Source organism: Mytilus trossulus, chromosome 7, assembly GCF_036588685.1.
Source record: "Mytilus trossulus isolate FHL-02 chromosome 7, PNRI_Mtr1.1.1.hap1, whole genome shotgun sequence".
In the NCBI taxonomy this organism is placed as follows: Eukaryota; Metazoa; Mollusca; class Bivalvia; order Mytilida; family Mytilidae; genus Mytilus; species Mytilus trossulus.
The window spans coordinates 36,997,326-37,015,571 of record NC_086379.1 but is presented as its reverse complement, the minus strand read 5'-3'; the positions used below and the strand labels follow the sequence as shown (position 1 = coordinate 37,015,571).

At 30.0% G+C, this 18,246-nt stretch overlaps 1 protein-coding gene across 17 annotated transcripts in view; it reads right to left on the bottom strand.

Annotated features, from left to right (window-relative positions):
• Nucleotides 1-18,246, bottom strand: part of LOC134725021 (paired box protein Pax-5-like) — a 79,993-nt gene that overhangs the window by 2,560 nt on the left and 59,187 nt on the right. For 9 of the 17 annotated variants that reach the window (XM_063588487.1, XM_063588488.1, XM_063588485.1 and 6 more), the window contains 7 exons: nucleotides 11,415-11,641; nucleotides 7,573-7,625; nucleotides 7,032-7,317; nucleotides 6,638-6,745; nucleotides 5,768-5,920; nucleotides 4,532-4,648; nucleotides 659-757 (listed from right to left, as the gene is read on the bottom strand). In XM_063588487.1, the coding sequence (XP_063444557.1) occupies nucleotides 659-757; nucleotides 4,532-4,648; nucleotides 5,768-5,920; nucleotides 6,638-6,745; nucleotides 7,032-7,317; nucleotides 7,573-7,625; nucleotides 11,415-11,641 (1,043 nt within the window). The remainder of the gene's footprint in view (nucleotides 1-658; nucleotides 758-4,531; nucleotides 4,649-5,767; nucleotides 5,921-6,637; nucleotides 6,746-7,031; nucleotides 7,318-7,572; nucleotides 7,626-11,414; nucleotides 11,642-18,246) is intronic. The other 8 variants (XM_063588492.1, XM_063588495.1, XM_063588496.1 and 5 more) reach the window with 8 other exon arrangements.

The following is an 18,246-nucleotide window of genomic DNA, read 5'->3' as shown; positions in this document are numbered from 1 at the left end:
GTTTGTGTTACCTGATCATGTAAAAAGAAAAATAAGTAAAATGCCACTTAAGATGGTACCAAACACTTTCACTAAAATAAATTTGGCTCGTTTAATTTTCATAAACTTTTGACAAACTACTAACTTTGACCCTTTGACACAAATATAAAAATCTCAAAAATTTTGAACCAACCATTTTATCAGAAAAATTACACTGTTATATAGCAGTATGATAAACACCAATTTTGTTCATTGAGAAGCTTAATATTCCCTTTACAACACAACGTGAGTAAAACGTTTAGCTGACTTTACAGAGTTATCTCCCTGTAGTGTTAGGTACCACCTTAATCAAATAATAAAGTGGTGCTTTTCCATGAATATACTGTCAAATAAAATAATGTGATGTATATATTTTGCTTCAAATTCACAATATATGTATCAAAAACGTTAAACTCCCTTAGTAACTTCTATGTAGAAAAATCACAACACCAAAAGCATAATATAAACAATCAGGTGAATAGCGTGTGCAATTTTTATCAATGTACAGTCAAAGTTGGTTTTTAAGGTTTATTATATCCTTTTTTATGAATTAAGTTAAAATGTTTACACATTCCAAATAGAATAAAATTAATATAGAATGATTTTGACTGTACTTTGTGCTTGGTGTTTAAACACTTACTGATGATACCTGTGGGATAGGCTCTCCACTGAGGATCTGTGTAAGGTGTGGGATTGTACTGGGAGTAAGCTACTGTATTATAATATTCTGGGTTCCCAGCTAAAATATATAGATAAACATAAAAATAAAGTAAAGAAACATGTGTATATTCATAGTCAAATTAGAAATTAAAACAATTCAGGCATTACATATTATGCCTAACAATGTTTCATTTTTTAATTTTTAATTTTTTAAAGCACTTATTCAACGTGCAATATAATAATATACCCTCATGACTGTCATGCCGTATAATAATAAGTTAATAAATGGCTATTTGTTAAGTCCTGTTACAGATGTCCAAGCATAATCAATTCAATATAATTTTAAGCATATATGATAATTATAAATTTGAAACATAAGATGATATGATATGTATTAACGTATAAATCACCAGTACATTATCTGACTTTGCCTAATCTCTGTAGACAATACATACAATAGCGGTTAAGAAAACAGTCAAAGATGGAAGTTGGAAAAAACATACACACCATCTGATAAAATCTTGTAAGGATTAGCTTTGAACATTATTTACAAATATAAAGTATTTTTAGAATTGTTATTCAATTCAAATGTCTTAATACTAAAGTTTAATAAGTTTTGAATTTTTAACTGATTAATAGATATATAGTTTTGGTCCACAAAGACAACGGAAATGTTTTATATTTGACAAAGAATTCACAGTTCACATATAAAGTACTCCTTTTGTTTTCCATTCGCAAAAATGTAGTTTATTTTATAAAGACGATTTATCAGACGGTTGATTTATCGTTTAAATCATGTATTGTTTGTCTTTTTTAAACGACGGAAGAGATCTCTCGTGACAGAGGGAACTTAATTGTAAGGTCTTTTGTTTAAAATTTACCACGATAAGCCATGGGGCATATCAGATGACGGATTCCAAAGAACAGCCGATATTAGGGATATACTTCTGGAACAAAGCCATAAGAATTTATTCAAGATCTTTAGATAACATAAAAGGTGTTCAATTATACCTGTTTTTATGTATTAACAAGAACCTCAGCATAGAAAGTCAAAAGGCTGAACATTCTCCAATTACTTCTTTTGTTGACAAAGGACAGGTTTTATTTTACTGCTTCATTAGTTTTAAACATTACAAAAACACTAAGCAACTTTAAAAAAAAATCCAGTTTGAAAAAATAAAATAAACTAGCTATTTTTATACTGAAAAAAATTATCTATCAACTATCTGTCTGCACGTCTGGGGTACAGTTCCGTATAGTTGCATCTGAGTGAATAAAATATGAATGAAATATTCTCATTCAACTTCTATCTGTTTAGGTCACGACGTATCATTTTGTGTATACGTTACAAGTTACATACAATATATAAAATTAATAATTATATCTCCCAAGTTATTCGTGATTATTGGAATGGAAGAGGAAATATTTTGTTCTGAGTTTGATTAGTTGTACCATCTAAATTCCCTACTATACAAATTAATGTTGTTCGCAATTAAGCGACAAACGACCGATCGCCGAGATTGAAAAAAAACGTGATCCGTTACTCTATTAGAAATCCTCAGAGGCCAATTATTTAGGGGTCTTTCAGACTACATAGATTAAATTGATTGCAGAAATAAGCGATCTGATTTCGATATAAATACAGGGCTTGCTGTTATAGGCTTAATCGAGTCTTGATTGAGCGCTATCCGATCCCTATGAGACGCGCAATACCAATACGACTCTATCTAGATGATGACAGAATATTACATTCATGGTTTTTTATATGTCGGGAAATTATTGATTTAGGACTGACAATTATTATCACAAAAAATATCACCCAGAGCTTCACATTTCCTTCATTTACCTTATAAAATAACGATTTTATCTAAAAACAGTTTTTAACATTAGGCTCCTTTTAATTTGCGTTTTATTTTTCATGTGCTGATATTGTTTCAGATTGATATGCGAAAAAACTTTTCCAAACTACTGTCAGAATAAATTAGATATAAACTAAGATGTGATCAATTAAAATACTTTAATATAAAATTGCACTTTCTAATTAATTGCTTAAGGTAATAATATAAATATTTAAAGCAAAAGCAAATTCGTCTATAGAATCAAATAGTAGTTTTAATTTTGCTAAATATCCATACTTTTAAAATTATAATGCGTTTCTTAAAAAAACATAAATGTATGGGACAACATTAAATTTGCATAAAACATCAAAATATAATTTCTCAATTCGACAGGACAGATATTGAATTAAAATGATGAGAATTGAAAATTATTCTGTTTGAACCTTGTATCCTGTCATGTCGAATGGCTTTGAAATATAAATCAAACGTTCCTCTGAGACGCAATCTCAACTATGGTGATAACATTGTGCGAAGGTCTCACTTCTACCCGATAATTTTATTAACCCATCTCTATCAGTGACAAATGTACTCCAGAGACCATTAGCAGAATATGTTAGTTCTCAAGTCTATTAAGAGTATTGCAACGGAAAAACGTCGATCGTTGCTTTCATGTATCAATCAGTGTTGTCATTTTATTTTGTTGTTAATATCCAGGTAATTTGCTAGATAAATTACTACACAACGATCTTAATGGTAACAAGTTTGCGTGCTGAAGTCGTTCCTGCTTGTTATTGCCAATTACCAAAGATGAGTAGCAATTGATGTAAATAGCATCAAATTCTTGTCCTGCCTACAGACTGACAGTTTTCATTCAATTTTGATGACACAACCTGATAATTACCATGACGATTTCATTTCGGTTTTGACTAAGTGCTGTTTTAAAGACTTATTCTCGGAAAGGAAATAAAATGTCTCATTACAACACAAATTAATATCGAGTATATTAGCATATTCTTTTTTCTAATCACGAATAACTGAAAATACAGTCAGCTTTGAGAGTTATCTCATTTGAGAATAAAATTTTAAAGTAGAAATAAAAATATGTATTATTAGAAAAGAAAACTCTAAGCAGTCGGTTATAGAAGATGTTTTAATTATAGTGTCAAGATTTTAATGCTGGAATTAGTCAATTCAAACGTTAATGAGACAATTAATGAATGCTCAGAGACTATGGACCATGCAGGTTCAAGAACAGCGCTATGATAAATGAGTATCCGCGAATGGTCATATATCAACAAAATTCATACAAGAAATTGCAAATTACAAGCCCGTTGAACATGTCATACACTCGCTGGTTTGGAAAATAGAATTTTAGCAAAAATTATTCTACTGACTACAATGACTAATATAGGATGAAATGAAATTAAAATAACTAAAATTCAGCACATTCTAAGACTAGCAGCAGGTCAAACATACGATGCCAAAATGAAATATCTTTTAATAAACTTCAAAGTTTGAACAGATAGAAAATTTAAACATGTTGTTTCCGTCTTGTGCTTGATGAATAGAACTGTAAAACTGACAGGTTGGAACGCTTCTTGACAATGGTTTCGGTAAATAAAATCTTATTTTATCTTGATTGCACATGTCTGCTATTATTTATTTTTATATCAAAAAAATCAACAGAAAGTTGCCAGTTTCACAACCTCTAACATATGTTTACAATGATTCAATTTGTCAAGGTGTCAAACTGATAATTTATAGAAAGTACTTTTATGAAGCTGAAAGTTGAAAATCATCTGCTAAATCAAAACGAAAGGAAGTTCTAAATACGATTTACAGATATTAGTATTACACAATTCGAAGAAACACAAGGAAATGATTGTACCCTTTTTTTTTATTCATTCAAGATTCAGAATATTAGGGGGAAATATTTCTTTGATATTCCTGCATTCGAGTTATTCTAAAGTATTAAATCATGTAAACATTTCTAAAAAGTGTTCATATAAACTTACACGGCACGTTAATAGCTGATTGGTTATGTCCTTGTAAAACGACTTGTGATGCAACTGTTCCAAGGATGGGCAAACCGGGATAAGATGGAGGGTTACTGCCTATACTGCTGGCCTGACCTGAATTACAGATATATGGGATAAAGATACATGTTATAGGGGTATTAAAGGGGAAATTAAATTGCGACTAAATCTTACACTTTCCAATCTGGTCCTAGATGATATGAATCGCAAGATGAAGTTGTTAAAAATAATTTTTCTATGTTTCTATATTTGTCATCTTGCATCAAAATTTGATCTTACAAAATTATTATCAATCAAACTTTGAGTTGTTTTCGGGTGATTTGAAATGAAGTAACAAGCAAGCATGTTAGGATGATCGGGAACTGAAAACATGAAAAGCATTATTGTTAGGTTTGCATATAAAAAGCATGCTGTTAGCGTGCATGGTATCAAGATAACGGAAGTGGACACAACAACCGGAAATTAGCACAAGAAATCACAATCAAGCATCAAAGACTGTATGAGGAAATCGACATTATAACAAGTTAGATATTGGGAAGACTCTGTCTTTGAAGTTTCAGGAAAACAAGTCATATAATGGTTTATTATAAATTTAGTGATATAGGTAAATGATTTAGATTTGTTCTCTTGTTGGAAAAGTAACAAGGTACTTTTACAGTATTTAGGACAAAATTATATTTTCATCGTTTCTTCACTTTTTCTTGATTATAGTACATTTAATAAAACAATAACCAAAATCAGTATATTCTTTTGATGGAGGGTTGGTATTGATAAATTTCTTTTGTTGTTGTTACATTTATATCTTTATATAGCAAATAATGTTAAAGCAATAGATGAAATTTAATTTGCAGCATTAATCAACGGGAGAAAATCTACGTTAGCGAATTTACAAAGACTTTGTAATTTAGAATTAAATACTAATAACTTTTTTTAACTCTTGATTGATAAATAGTTTTATGCTTACAACATATTATATTCAGAGATAGGATAACAGATACAAATATAACATTTGAAAGCTACAATGTATACGAGTTTGGTAAACTTTAAGGTTGAAATACTGACCAAATAAGCAAAAGCTAGAATAATCTAAAACTAAAACTTTAAATCTAAACATCTAAACTGATCTAGAGTTCTATATTGTACACGAAACTACAATGAAGTATGTATACATATAAAGATAAAATTAATAACAAATAAATAAAAAGTCATGCTTACTTGAAAACTGTCCGGTAAACGATGGCAACGGCGTATAAGACTGGGGTGTGGGTTGAACGGGTTTGAGTTCAGTCAGGTTGTTTCCCTCATTGCTTGAAGGTGTACCAGGCTTAGGGGGAGGTGTAGTGTTGTTACTATTGTTATTGTTGTTCGCTGAAAATGGGAAAACGACAACATGCAGAGGAAAACAAACAATATACAACAGCTGGCAACAAATTAGATTAAGCAGGACAGAACAAAATGCAAAAGGTCAATATATCTATCTACGTTTAAATATAAATTCCCGCAAAAATGTTATTTCAAACTCTTAAATATATTTGTAGCTTAATATTTCATTTATCTTTCAAACTCTAATTAAAATGTAATTCTTCATACATTCAGCAATCAAAAGAAAGTCTATTGATTAATTAATGAAAAAGTGTTTTTCTCATAAGTCATAAACAATTAAATTGAAGAGAATCCATAATTAAATTGTTTTCCTACTAGTGTTTGACAAATCATTATCAACTGCTATCAAGAAAGCTTATGCTGAGGCAAACAACGAATATGTCAGGTATCAAAAGAACTTTGTGAAATTCACTGGAGCATTGTTCAATCAATTTTCATCCTTATCGCAAGATACCGGAAAACTCTGCTTTTATCTGTGAAAAATTACGCGTACAGGACAAGATAAGCTGGCTCATACAAAATCACTCAATTTTTATCAAATGATAGGACTTTGTTAATTATAAATAATATTCTCATTTTCCTTAAGAAGTGTACATTAAAAGAACTACAAGAGGGAAAATAGCACTTCTACTAGAGACATACAAACATTACAAGGAAGAAAGGAACACCTTTTCAAAAGGTGAATTTAGAAAGCAGATATACCTTCGTATTCAACCGATGTTGTTTGAGCCGCCTGCAGAATGCCATCTGACATAACAGTGACAACTATGGGTTTCATCTCAAGTGATGAACTTTCGGACATGGTTGGCCCTCAAAAATGAAACAAAATTCTATTCTAAATTCCATGCAATAAAAAAAGCCCTAAACATCTTTCAAAAAAATAACAGAAAATAAAAAAAAATCTATTTCAATGTAAATAATCATTGTAAAAGCATTCCCACAATTTATTAAGGTAATAAAACGAATAAAATATTTAAAAAAAGAAAATAAATTGAAACGTTTTGCTGTTAACTACATATACATTCCCACATAATATCTTTAGTATTAGTAAATAACATTACACTGAACCTTGACCATTTATTTTTAGTAAGCATACCTAATGATGTAACGTAGTTAGCAGGTTGACCTTGAACTTGTGACTCTGATTGTGTAACGTTTGCTGTGGCAGGTGAAGGCATGCTATATTCTGACAATTTCATCTCTCCACCAGCAGTGGTCGTAGTTATGAATTGAGCGTTGACGTTGTATGAAGGAGGGTGAATTGTGACGGCTGTGTTAAATAATTGTGCATTTGCTGCATTCATCAGAATTTGAGGTGCATCCAAGTTGCCATTTTCGGGCCTGGCAATTTTTAATGGAGGACGGGCTGTTGCATACCACATCTGAGGATATAAAACAAAATAATAGAATAAAATAAAATAAAATCTTAATTAAGTAAATTAGCATTCGATAGAAAATATATTCATGAATAAATTTGCTGTATATATCATATATTTCTTTTCAGGCGAGTATAACTATAATAAGATGAAAGATTGCTTATTTATTTAAAAATAAAAGGGGGGAATATCCGGTCAGTCAAGCAAAATATATATAGAATTCATCAAAATAAGATATAAATGTTCTAATATTCTACTTACATCAAGGTTATTATCAGTTGGTGGTTCTGTTTTTATTTCGTGTTGTCCATTGACTACAAGATAAATGATAAAATAATTAACATTCCTTTTGTGATCTCACAATATAAATAAGTAAACACAATAACAGATATAACTTATTCGTTATGTGCATAATTTTAATTAAGGACTTGATCATCAAGTTATGGTTATGAAAAGATAATATAAATAAGAGTTAACAGTAGTACGCTAATGTTCATTGCTTGTTAAACCCATTTTTAACCTAAATATCAAGTTAAAAGAAATAAGGGAATTGCCTTAACTAAAATTCAAGGAGCGAGATAGACCTATCGTATAAACAAGCCAAGTTTGAAGAAATGAACAATAATTAGATTTTGTCTAAACAAATAAAACATGCAAAAGGGATAATGTAAATATAAAAAAAGGACCAAATACATGTTCCAAACAGCAAAAAGAATGCACACGCAAATAACAGCCTACTCAGAAAATCAAAAACTGGCCAACATTACCAAGATCAATTGGCTTACTTCAGGACATATCAATCAAAACTTATATCTTTTTGTTTCTTTAAACTTTGCAAAACGTCAAACATGACAAATTCTTAGTGCACACAGATTTAGGATTACAGATGACATTCCAATCCTAAAATATAGTTATTAGAATAACCATTTGATTGCCTTATTAAGTTGTTTTTGATTTTTTCAATTGCTTCTAATTTCCTCTTCAATTCGTGTTTCCAATAATAAGACCAGGGGATTATCGATGCATCATAATAGAAAATTGCCAAAAACATCCTGCAATCGCTAACACACGAAATGAACACCAGATTACCGGAAGTGATTCGCATTAAGTCACTGACACAATCAAGAGTTGTTCCTTTTTAACGACAAGAAAAAGAGACAAATCTTGTTACTGCAATGGAAAGAAGTTAATAAAACAACATATAAAGGTCTTAATGAAGCCAGTCTGGAAGTGTATATGTTCAAAGCAATCTGATTACGAGAATTAGTTGCTTCCATGATAATTTATAATAGTAACTACATTATAATGATTGAATTACCACTGAGTGACTGCTTCTTTACATGCTACACAAACCGTCTTAATTTATTGTTATGTTCTTTGTAAGGTTTACACAATTATTCATACTTGTCATTTCGTATTTTTGTCATCATATATCTTGCATCGACAGACAATGTCTTTGCAAAAGAGAAAATTCCAAAGCAGGCCTTCAATTTTGTTTTTACAAATAAATAAACTGCATTACTTGGTAAAATGATTTATCATTTTAATGAATATTTACCAAAACTTACATAAGTACAAATACATGTTTAGAAGACTTTTATTTCATTAAATATTTTAATTCTCATTGGTGTATAACTATGATAGTTTTAAATATATCTTCTGTTTTAGTTGAATTATTATCTTATTACATATCCCCTACATATCATTATATTCAATTTAAATGTCGTTTCACTTGTTAAATAAAATTTGAAAATATAATTTTTACTATATAAAATATTCATCTTTATGTTCAAGAACATGTCTTAGCTTATATAAGTTTTCTTCGATTTTTTATCAAGAAAAATTGTATAATATAATAAATGTACTTTTCTTGAATAATATTAACGTTTTGAAAAAGGTATCTATAAAAGGAGATGCCAGTCGACGCCCATGAGACAGCTACCTATAGACACTATTTAACTATAACAAGACGTCCTCAAGAGCCCAATGGGGCTTCTCTTCACGATGAAGAAACGTTGAACTGGTATCTTTCTAACATTATTAATGAAAAATAGCTAACTATATTCTAATATGAACCATCTATCTATTTATGTGTGGGCTTTAATTTTTCTTATTTGAAAATACAATTCTAAAACCTAACGAGCCTTGATCCTTTTCACATTTGTTTTTTCCAAATGTTGCACAAATTTGTTATAGTTTACTAAAGAAGTTTACGCCTTCTAATGAAGTCAATAAAATAAGATGAGTTGTAGATTTTCACATCATTGATTTGTATATTTATTTGCTTGTTAACACAACGTAGCTGTAAAATTTTATACATTATCAGCCAAATGACTTGCATTCTATTTGACAAAAGAGTCTTACAGATGAATGGCTGGTTACTTTATAAAGAAAGTGATGAAAAAACGGTGAAAGAGACGTATAAATGTGGGTCCATTACACAAGAATGCATAAGTTGTTCAGCTTGATCGATTGGTTCATTAAAGGATGGCTATGCTTTCAAAACATTGAATTAACAGTTTGGGTTGATGTCTTCCGATTTCAATCAAAAATAAATGGCATTCAATACCAAAATTACTGGATAATAAATACAATTTATTATATCTAATAACATGATATGCTAACTATAGGATAAATAAATCATTTGTTTTAAAATATAACACTATATTGTATTTCTGTTTCATTGTAGTACTTTATTTTTTTTTTTTTTTATAAGATGAAAAAATAGTTAAAACTCATTAAAATTTATTCAAATAAGTCATTTCATTTTTATAATCCAGGTAGTCAACCAGACACACAGGTGTATAATTGTTTTAATTTGTTTTACAATCAAAAGTACTTTTAAGCAATTGAAAGTTAATGGAAACATTTCAAATCTTTAAGGAATATTTTAGAATTCAGTTTTGTTTTGTTCGGATTAAAAATAAAATACATTTCCTTAATTGCTGATTTTATCATTGAAAAGAGGCTTCATGTTCGTATCATATTGGAATGAACGGATAACTATTATACCTTGTCATTACAAATTTGTAAATTAAGCATCAACATTTTTTTTGCTATCTCTGTTAATATTATTTGTCACAAACAACTTGCAACCTGTTTATGAATTATTTAAAAATCAATTAATTCTTCAATAGATGATTTTCAGGTATCCAGGAAAGATAGCATCTGACTTCATCAACCTAACTGGGACCATAGCTACCCGGCATGCCTTTGTTACAAGCAAAACCTTTTGATGATTAATTTATTTTATAGCAGTGACATACGAGTTTAAATTCACAATGCTGTTCTAATAGAAACAATGCCCTGCGACTAAGCGTAAGATTTGTCCTCGGAGATCGTCTGATAACTGTAGCGTGATGGCAAACAAATCAACAAAACTATGGTATGGTCTTTATTCAATTGATTGCAGGTATTGTTTTGGACAAACTATCTGATATCTCTGAGGGAGGCGTTTCTTTTCTTACAATTTCCTATCTCTTTCATCTGGACATGTTGTTATATAGAAACTGATTCCCATCTTGTCTTAGGAAAAAAACCTTAACTGATAACCTGTTCTTTTTCTGTTATTTTTCTGTTTTGTTTTCGTTCTCACACGATTTTGCTTGCCCAGACATTATTCAAAAACTAGTCATACCCGTAGGAATTTAATTCCCCATAAACATTAAAATAAAATACCAAAAAACAAAAAACAAAATACTTCAAAAAGCATAAAAATTCTGTGTATAACAGAATATAATGGCCCAATAGTATATCATCTTTATCTATATAAAGATCAATCACAGCATAAGAATTAATGGCTAAAATGAACTAAATCTCATTCTATTCCAGAAAGAATGAGTGTTTGTAAATGATTTTCATACAAAAAGTATCCCAAAAATACCATCTCAAAGGAATATTCAAATTGAAAAGTCTTTGTCAAATTGAAAAAATCAAAAGCTCAAATAAAGGCAATAGTAGTTTTAAAACCGCTGTTCAAAAGTCATAAATCGATGGAGAGAAAACAAATCCGGGTTACAAACTAAAATCGAGGGAGACACATCAACTATACGAGGAACACACATTACACGAATGGTAAGCAACTATCATATATGTTAACTTACCTTGTTCTTCCCTTTTCCTTTTGATGGCATTTGGGTCTGTCATGTTCTGAGGTGGTTGATGTGGGATTCCTAGTATTCCTGTTATTGAGTAGGTTCCTCCTCTTTGCATTGCATCCCCGTTTGGAGAATTTGAATGTGGCATCGATGGGCTATGTGCTTCATTTGGTAATGGTGGACTCTTTTGGTCTATAGATCGATTACTATCGGCAGCACGATTTCGAACAATCCTAGAAACGAATGAAAAGTTTGTTAATCATACATGATCTATCGAAATAGGTTTTCTAAGGTAAAGTAGCAACAGACCATAAGGGTAAAACTGAATTGCAAAATAAAAAAAAATAGGAAAAATTTCAAAACAAATTGTACAATCCAGTTGGTCAAATTCTAATGATGTTTATACATTGTTGGAGCTAAAGACTAATACGTCTAAGATATGCATGTATCTATATGCAACAACTTTCATCGGTTTAAAAGATTTTCTTAAGTGAAGGACTATGTTAATTTTCAAATTAACTAAATAAATCAAAACAGAACTATAACAATTATCAAAATTGTGTTTTCTTCAAGACTATCATGTCAATAACGTTGGTATGAATGAATTCAATATTAAAGAACCACCATGTTGTATTCACAAGAGATTGACGCATACAGAACACTGTCTGGTGCCCTTCAGTATGTCGTAACATTCTTATCTTTTCTTTCAGATTGGTGAAAGAGGATGAAAGACGGGCATATCTAAGAACAGTGATAACATTACGTTATATTCCTATTATTCGATAAAATATGAGTTTTTGTTCAAATCCGTGGGTAATAAATCAGAAAACGTCTCTTTTACGTGTTTAAAATGATGCAGAACGGAAATTCTCCCCAGTGTAAAACAAGCGACGATACCACAAATGAAGAAACCATTCATGATTCAAAACCAGTCAATGTTTCAATTACTATAAAATCATGGCCTACTCAGAAAAATAACTATTATCGCTTATTTTTTCAAAAAAAATAGAAATTACAAATTCATTTTGACATGTGTAGAAATTAATTATAAATTGAGGCAGAACTTTCGACAAAACGCACAGATACGCAATTGATAAATACAAAATTAAAATATTGTTTATAATTTATAGCTAAATGTTGTTTTCAAACCCAATGAATTATACCATGTTTAAAAAATGATAATATCTACTTATGTTTTATTGTTAATATTATATTTATTTTTACAATAGTTTGAATGTGTGGCAGTTTAAAATTATAAGAAATTGGAAGTGTTAGTTTCACATAATGGCTTTTACTGTTTAAGTATTTAACAAACTTGATTTTTATCATAATCGATTTAATCAACTCTAAATCACACAATGTTAAAGGTTCAAAGACAAAAATGCAAAATACGTGCAAGTTATGCTGAGTCAAAGATTCGGTTTCAAAAACCAACACTTTTGTTTTCTACACCAAGGTGAAAAACTAAGAAGGTTTTGTATTTTGTCAAAACATTTAAGAAGAAAACGATAAATTAATCTTATCTATACTTTAAAAACTAAATGGTTTTCTTTTGACAATGGTACAAAACGACAGTTGACCTATGACAATCGAATCTCTTTTGTAAAATTACTGACACTCTCCAACGAAGACATATGATCTTAAGGAAAGGCACAATGAAAAGTTCCCATGTGGTATTAAACTATGTCCTTCTTTTGTTTTACCATGAGGCTTATTGTTCTAAAACTACTAATTAAAATTGCTTGCCAAGTTTTATAACCCTTTGTTTCTAATTAACAGAAAGTTTTCATACAAACTATCGAAATAATTTCTAATATTCTGTTAAGGATGAAAATATGTTAAAATATTGAAGAGGCAAATGTTCTGTTAACGTTTTAACTCTTACGTACAAAGGTATAAGACTGCTAATAACGCAGATATTAAACGATAGAGCAATTCTATTCTGAAGACTATCTTGCATTGTTTTATATACGCAACCTGATCGACCTATTCAAACAAATTCGAGTAAGCACGAAATATACTTGAACTGAAGAGGATATGCTGAAATAAAGTTGTAAGAACGATGATATAGACCAATTCAACTGTATAATTTCTATTGGTATAATAGTGTGTGGTTTGTCATATGATCTCATCCACTTGGATGCACACCATCAGTACCAAACAACTTAGTGCACCCGTTTCACCCCCAGCTCAAATCACAACACACCCGGTTTTTTCTAATCGATGTACCCAATGATTCTTCATAAAAATTCAATACTAAGTGTAACCTATACTGTATTTTCATTTTGCAGTCGTAATGGTGATTAGGCACGCAAGCAACCTCGAAACAGTTTCAAATTTACAAGCAATTATACCATTTTATTTCCCTTCTACACTGACAACACAATAATCACATCCCAATTCGAGGGCAAGATGTCAGTTACAGTGTCTATTGCACTGCCATTCATTGCCATACAATAGGTACACCAGTTTTGAGGTTATTTCTATGGAAGCTGACTTGATAATTATATATTCCAATAATAAATAATCATATAGTTATAAATTGTGTACAATACAAGAACTTCAATGTAAAGGGCAAACTCACATTTTTCCGCGTGTATAAGAAACACATTTTCTTATAATTTGGTTTTAAGCTTTAATGCAACATTTGCAGAAATTTCCAGCCGAAATTATATTACTTTTTCGTAACCTTATCAAGATTTTTAACACCATGCAAAATAATGCGTATATGCCGTTCGATAAATGTTATTTATTGCAATCTGCTTACTCATTACACAAATTTTCACTATAATAATTAATAACTTCGATTAAAATTTTATACTGCTGTCAATGAAACAAAACAAAGTTTGTACTAACATTATATTGAAACAATTTTGCTGCATTATTAATTATATATCTCTTACAGAATGTTTCCCCATGGGAGACAGCAACATGACCAGGCATTAATGGGGGTAAATCTGCATTCAAATTTAATGAAGGCAATGGCATACACGTGTTTTATTGATACTTGGACTTATTGACTTATAAAACAAGCAAAATACTTAATTTTCCTGTCTTTTTGGTCATCATCACCGGTTTCAGAAACTTTTAATTCTAAGAATATACAGTGTTTCTTTTTCTTACGTAACATCGGTGTTATCTATGTTCAATATAAGTTACGTAACATCGGTGTTATCTATGTTCAATATAAGTTTCGTAACATCGGTATTATCTATGTTCAATATAAGTTTCGTAACATCGGTATTATCTATGTTCAATATAAGTTTCGTAACATCGGTATTATCTATGTTCAATATAAGTTTCGTAACATCGGTATTATCTATGTTCAATATAAGTTTCGTAACATCAGTATTATCTATGTTCAATATAAGTTTCAATGTACGAACAGCTCTAATTTTTTTCCTTTAATAACTATTGCAACAGAACAATACATTTTTTTCGCAAGCTGGTGCTAAAAATTTTATTTTCATTTTTTTATAAATGACACAGAAAATATATTGAGGTACAAAATTATGATGAACATATAATTGAGTGAACGAAAATCAAGTATTATTCATTCTTTGACATTTTTAAGTATATTTAAAGAATTTTAGAAATACACAAATGTTTGGATAACCTGACGTTCCAAGTATGTAAAATAAAACTAGACAAGTTCTATAAAGATTCATATCAAAAATTTCAAATAATTGTTTTATAAAAGATATTAGTTATTAATAAGAAAAGTATGAGTATCAACCTAGGATTGCATCTAAATCTCGTTTAATGTAACTCTGTCCAAACTAAGAAGAAAGAGGCTGAATTGATGACAGCTGTAAGGTCAACGTCAAAATCAGTCAGTAAAATGCATTTATGTGGTACGCTTCCGCCTGGTTGACTTATAATTGTGGCACAGTCCTTTGCCATTTGCTCTGTGTATAGCTTTAATATGTGATAAACGAAGCAGCAAAATTGACAAATTCTCTCATAATAGCGAGTTGAAATAATAAAACTGTAATGAAAATTTGCCTTAGCTATAATGACGACAAGTGGCGTAATGGCCTCGCTCCATGGTTTGTTGATATCGTTCCATTACTGGCAAATTAAACTGTCAGTGAATGATGGGGGAGAAATCAACGTTAACAAAACTGAAATTAAGAATCTTTCTTTTATCCTCTACCTTTCATTACTACAGAGGATGAGGGTAAGATGTGAGTGCATTTAGGGCCAGATGGTTGACAGATTATTGAAAATATGAATGAGTTTTAATATAAAAAAATGCTAAAAGAAGTATAGAACATATCATTTCTCAATTCATCACAATATCTTCAAAAGTACAGAAAAAGGGAATCAAAAGACATTTAAGCTTTACAGTAAGCTTCAAAGTAGAAAAATTAGGTGCTTGGTAATTGGTATTTTCTTCAAAAAGTTAAATCACAAAAATACCGAGCTCTGAGGAAAATTCAAAACGGAAATTCCCTAATGATATGCCAAAATCAAATGATGAAGCACATCCAAATGAAGTGACAACCACTGTCATATTTCTGACTTGGCACACATTTAATAAAAATGATATCTACTAAAAAACATACAACAAACATACTCAACTCCAAGGTTAATTAAAAATAAGGAAGTTAGTCCACGCAAAAATTAACAAAATCAAATGTTATCAACCAACGAAACGAATAAAAATGAAGCATCAATATTAAAGATAAAAAATATTAATGAAAACATTTTTTTAGTTTATTTATTGTTATTAATAATCATCTTGTTAACAAAATTTCAGAGAATGATCATTGATGACTTTTTGTCAATATTTTATTAACGTCTTTATTTCAAAGAAACTTTATTAGTTTTCCAAACACGCAGTCACTGATCAACTCACCGAAGTATTTTTGTATCAATATATAGGCGGTATAGATACACATGAACCTGAACACTACTTGAGTACAGCATAGTGTGGGATATATATTATGATATATACTTTCTATTTCATCTTCCTAATTTTTTAACCATGGTGGTCTTAAGCGATTGTTGATTGCTTTGATGTTTGGATTGTTGTTACGTTAAATGTGTACTACTAATTAGAATGTTTACAAAATGAGTTTGTTTTATTCGTTAACGGTTAGGTTAGGCAATCTTCATGACACAATAAATGCCCGCGACCTAGCGCGTGTGTTTTACAAATATCAACTACATAATTTCCAGACCGAAGTTTTGATTTCAAAGGCAATGTCTCCACAAGATTCCCTTGACGATCGGTATAACTGGTGCAACTTCTCAATACAAGTTCTGCTTCATTGCAATAGTAAATTTGTATGCAAACATCTAAAGACTATTAACTTGACACAACAGGCTACACCTATAAGGCTGGAATAACTTGTTAATTTTTTTCTTGTGAAAGAAATGTAAATAAGACAATTTGTAGAATATTTCAATATTTCAATATCTAATTTAGAGGTCATATAGGGCATACATAATGCTAAATTTAGCAGACGACGTTTTAATATTCAGCAGATTGTCATCTTGGTATCACAAGAAACGAATGAAGTGTATAATACTCGAATATAAAATAATATCCAAGTTTTGTTTTGATGCTTCAAATTCATTCTTTTTACGTGTTGTAATTTCAATAATGGTATTTTTGATGAGTGTTTTTTATTGATGATATTTTATTAGTTGACGAGTTCTTATTCATACAGAAAATCTGGCTTAATCAAATTTAAAATTATTCCAGAGACTTAAGTAATTGTAAAAAAAAAACTGTTGGTCTTTTTTCCCCCTAGAATGAAAATGGAGACAAAAGTTTAATATACATTAAATACCTTCGAATCAGACACAATATAGATAATTGATTTTTTCTAACACTCATAGACTAAATAATAACAAAAAGTTGATTGACAAAGTAATATTTTCTTAATCGGTTTCAATATGTCTAATTGTTATTGCTATAAAAAATGTGTTTTTTAAGAAGTGTTTCAATATTTAATTAAAAGCATCAAATCAAGCCAGGACATGAATAAATGATAATATAGAACATTTCTGAAAATAAGTTCAACAATCTTCAAAAATTTGTTGTATGAAAGTTTCACATAAATGTGAAATGATTCTAGACCGAATTCAGGTACAGTATCGTGATTGATAACCAAAATCAAACTGACAAAATGCACAGTATAATACACATTTGGAAACTAGATAAAATTGTTTCTACCTTGAACATGTGGAAAAGTGGAAATTTAACAAAAATACGAATACTTCATATTTGGTAAAAATATAAACTTTCTAGTTGGAATATTGGGGGAGGAATTGAGTGGACAAATAGAACACCATACTGCAAATCTAATATATATCAACTAGGTTCACTTATTTATAACTTTAAAATCACTAACTAATAGACTTCCCCTTTTAAATTTACCTTGGATTCGGTATACATGTTACACCTATATAGAATGTGTCCAAATATTCCACAAAATAAAAAATGCAAGCTGGACCACTTTGAAAGGATTCATGTGGTTGATCAGTGCTCAGGTTTTACACCATATGTGATAGCATGTCATTTTTGTGTCGTAATTCTCCTCTTATATTTGATGTGTTTCCCTCAATTTAGTTTGGAACTCAGATTTCTTTTTTTCTAAATCGATTTATAAATTTCGAACAGCCGTATACTATTGTCTTTATTTGCTGCTACTTATTGAAAACAGTAACAAGGTTTAGAAAAACAAATTTGGAAAGGGGGTAATTATATTTTACATATTAAGTTTCCAAATTATATCATTCTTGCACATCAAAGGAAAGTAACATCATACAATCTAAAAACACATAAACATGATTTCAGGATGTAATCAAGGTGTGAAGACACAAA